At 50.0% G+C, this 3,739-nt stretch overlaps 1 protein-coding gene across 1 annotated transcript in view; it reads left to right on the plus strand.

The window, feature by feature from the left end:
- Positions 1–2,396, plus strand: part of LOC105190681 (alpha-2 adrenergic receptor) — a gene marked incomplete at its 5' end in the record, with an annotated part of 13,093 nt that extends 10,697 nt beyond the window's left edge. The window contains one exon of the mRNA XM_025299702.1: positions 1,652–2,396. Coding sequence (XP_025155487.1) covers positions 1,652–2,254 — 603 coding nt within the window. The remainder of the gene's footprint in view (positions 1–1,651) is intronic.
- Positions 2,397–3,739: the final 1,343 nt, after the last annotated feature.

Consider the following 3,739-nt stretch of genomic DNA (forward strand, 5'->3'; position numbering starts at 1 on the left):
AAAAGGTGAGAGGCAAGGAGACTCACTTTTTTAATCAAGCATCCCAAAAAGTGACAGGCAAGGGGACTCACGTAAATCCAACACCCCACTCTATGTGGCTTCTTAAAGGAAGATTACGTTTACGATTTTACTGTTCACGTGTGTGGAGAATCAACAAGAATAAATAATATGATTTCAATCTCGGATCTCTTTAAGTAACGTTTCTACAAATCTATCTGTAAGAAGCCTCATAACTCGCAAAGTACTTGATGAAAAATGACTTGGTTATAAGTGTTTTGGAAAGCTCTCGAGATAAGCTACAAGATATGTAAAAATAGGGGATTCTATGTAAAATATTGAAATCGACATTCATGTGACCTTCAAATGACTATCCAAGGTCAAACCAATGACACCATCTTATGTCCCCCTTGAAACCATCCAACTTTTATCTGAAACATTTTTCTCAGAAACGCTTAGTTTTACAAAGAAATGCTTGATACGGGCGCGCTGATGCACCATGTATACTTGAAGTATACACTCTAAATACTTCCATTTAGGCTGGAATTGACTAAATATCACTTCCAAGGGTATAAGGAAGTGATTCCAGCCATTTTGGTCCAATTTCGAAGGATGCCGAAAACAGGCCTTAGGGACCCTCCTCCTTTCACTCCAAGACTTCCTAACCAAGAAATTTAGAAAGAGTGGCTCCGCTATTGGAGTCGAGCAATACTGCACTCCACGCAGTTGAAAGCGCCACGATTAAAGTACTTTTTTGGCACACGTGTAATTCGAAATACTGCATTATGAAGAAAGTGGTTCAAGGCTTTGCGATATTCATTTGTGGAAATGAGCAAAATAAATCAACGAAAATGTGAGCCAACACGCAAGAGTCGGTACATAATTCTTTTATAACATATTTACTCTTTATTAAATAAAAATTTTCGTATCTAATGTAATATTCATATTTTCTTTATATTACTTTATATTACGAAGAAAGGAAAGAGAGAGAGAGGGAGAGAGAGAGAGAGAGAGAGAGAGAGAGAGAGAGAGAGAGAGAGAGAGAGAGAGATTAATGATAATTTAATTTAAATTAAATTTCAACGCATACCAATGAATAAATTTTTATTTATGTTATATGTAATGTAATCATTGCATGTAACATGATTCAACGTAATAATTGAGATGCACGAGGAAGGATTGGTTTTGCGGTGAGTAAATTTGCAATGTAGATCATGGAAATCTTGGCACGTGCCCCATCACGTCGTACATATCATCCTTGCAGAAATAAATTTTGGAAAACACTCTTGTGTTGAGTTTCGATTCGGCAAATGTCCGCGAGTTATTTATCAATCAAGCCAAATTAATAAACAAAGAGTACTTAAAGAAAAGTGCGTTGACTAAACCAAACATACGTGTTGACTCACATTGCTCCGAGAGAGATGCTCTTCTCGATGGGCGGTGGGAGGTGGGGGTTGACCCCAACTCGTCGCGGTAAATTTCGAGTTTCACGAGGAGGATGAACGAAGGTCCTTGCTCGCGAGGGTGCGAGAGAAACGGGACGGAGCGGAGGGGAGAGAAAAGAAACGAGAGAAAAATAAGAAAAGAAAGCGGAAACGGAGAGGCAGACGCGTGGGATACCCCCGAGTGACGGTGACGAACTTTGTTTCGGCAGGTGAGCGCGCCGGTGCAGACGCAGAAGAGCAGCCTGAAGGCGACCCTGTCGGTGAACGGGGACGGTCAGTCGGGCGGACAGAGCGTGCCGGCGCGATGCCGGGCGCCGAGCGTCGGCATCGACGTCGACATGGTGTCCGAGTTCGACCCTTCGTCGTCGGACAGCGGCGTGGTGTCGCGGTGCGGAGTGGTGAAGCCGCTGAAGCTGGGCCTCTGCCAGCCGATCTTCGGCCGCAAGCACATAGGTAAGTTGCGGAAGGAACACGGCGACGCGGCGCGACACCACGGCAAGGACGAGTCCGGCGGCGACGCGAAGGCGGCGAAGCCGCGCGATCCCGAAAGGGAGAAGAGACGATTGGCGAGGAAGAAGGAGAAGCGCGCCACGCTCATCTTGGGCTTCATAATGGGCAGTTTCATCGCCTGCTGGCTGCCCTTCTTCGTCCTCTACATCGTCAAGCCGATGTTCCCCGACTTCGAGATACCGCCGCAGGCCTTCGTAATCGCCTTCTGGCTCGGCTACACCAACTCGGCCCTGAATCCCTTCATCTACACGGTCTTTAACAAGGACTTTCGCCGCGCCTTCCGCCGGATACTGTACAAATGAGCGTTGCAGCCTAGCGTCGACCAAGAGGAGGGACGCTAACGGCTAATGTACTACATGCGCGCAGCGGATGAATGAGCGTTACACGTAATTAAACGTACGTATGTCGTGCGCATGCATACACATACATACATACATACATACACATACATGCACACACACACATACACATACATACGTTTCCGTCCTCGGGTGTACACCGCGACACACCGATAGAGCACCTCGAGGACGCACGTCATCTCTCGATCGCGCCATCGCACAGCTGATCCTCAGCTCCGAGGTAGCTCGAAGATGCTCAGCCGCGGTAAGAGGACGGATAATCGAGAAGCACGAGAGGACCCGGGGAGCGAGCGCTGCTGCTGCTGCTGCTGCTGCTGCTGCTGCTGCTGCTGCGTAGAGGGAGAGATGAAACGCGCGGTGACGAATTTTGTCGGTTTCCGAATTTTTCGGGACCCACGCGAGCTAAGAACGACCCGGACGAGGTCACGCGCGGCCTCGTTCATTCCGGAACCCTCGTCACATCCCCCGAGAAGATGGACTTCCTCCTTTCACGAGCGCCGGGTCGACCTCGTGCGTTACAACGCAGCTCCTTTGCGTTCTCTGTCCAGATGTATTCGGCGACGCGACCGGCGAGCGACATCCGCATGTAAAATCGATCGGATCGGACGCGGCAAAAGCGAGAAGAAAGATCCGAAGACGCCCGAGGAGATCCCTTTTTCACAATGACGTCGGGGGAAACGAACAAGCTATAAGAGATTACGATAAGAGAGTTCTCCCCAAGCTCTCCCCCGTCGAAAGGGCTGCGCTTTAGGGGAGGGAGAAAGGGGGAGACGCGTCTCGACCGCGGAATCTGTCGAGTTACGCGCGCGAATCTAACCCTTCGCCGACGATCCGGAGGACTCTCGGAGTCGCCGGCTTTTCTTGCGCGCACGATGACGAAGACGTAGACGACGACGACGACGACGACGACGACGACGACGACAACGACGAAAACGGCGATGCGCACGCGATGGATCGAAAAACTCGCCGACGACGTGCGAGAGCAAAAGGCGGAAACGAGGAAGGAGAGAAAAATGAGAACAACGACCACACGCGCTCCGGCCGGCTGGCCGAAGGGAACACACAATTCGCCACATGCGCGCCAATTCTCGTACGGCTTTTAGCGGGTTATCCTGCGGAACGAGGATCGCTTCTCGCAGACCAAGAGGCAGCATATCGCTTCCTCCTCCATCCGCGCGTATCTTTTCATTACCAACCGGCCGTTCCAACACAACTATCGCCATCACCACCACCTGCTTGTCCTCCTCCTCCTGCTCGTCCTCCTCTTCCAAATCCACTTCTTCCAAATGAGAAAGGACAAGGAACAACGGGGGAGACAGGGATGGAGAGACGCTCGCATACCAGCTGCCCCGGATGGAGGACACCCATTTCCCCGTGCCTAATCTCTTGGTCGCGTTTACGAAAAGACATGACAATCCATAGTTGCAT

The sequence above is a fragment of the Harpegnathos saltator genome, unplaced genomic scaffold (assembly GCF_003227715.2).
Source record: "Harpegnathos saltator strain DR-91 unplaced genomic scaffold, Hsal_v8.6 scaffold289, whole genome shotgun sequence".
In the NCBI taxonomy this organism is placed as follows: Eukaryota; Metazoa; Arthropoda; class Insecta; order Hymenoptera; family Formicidae; genus Harpegnathos; species Harpegnathos saltator.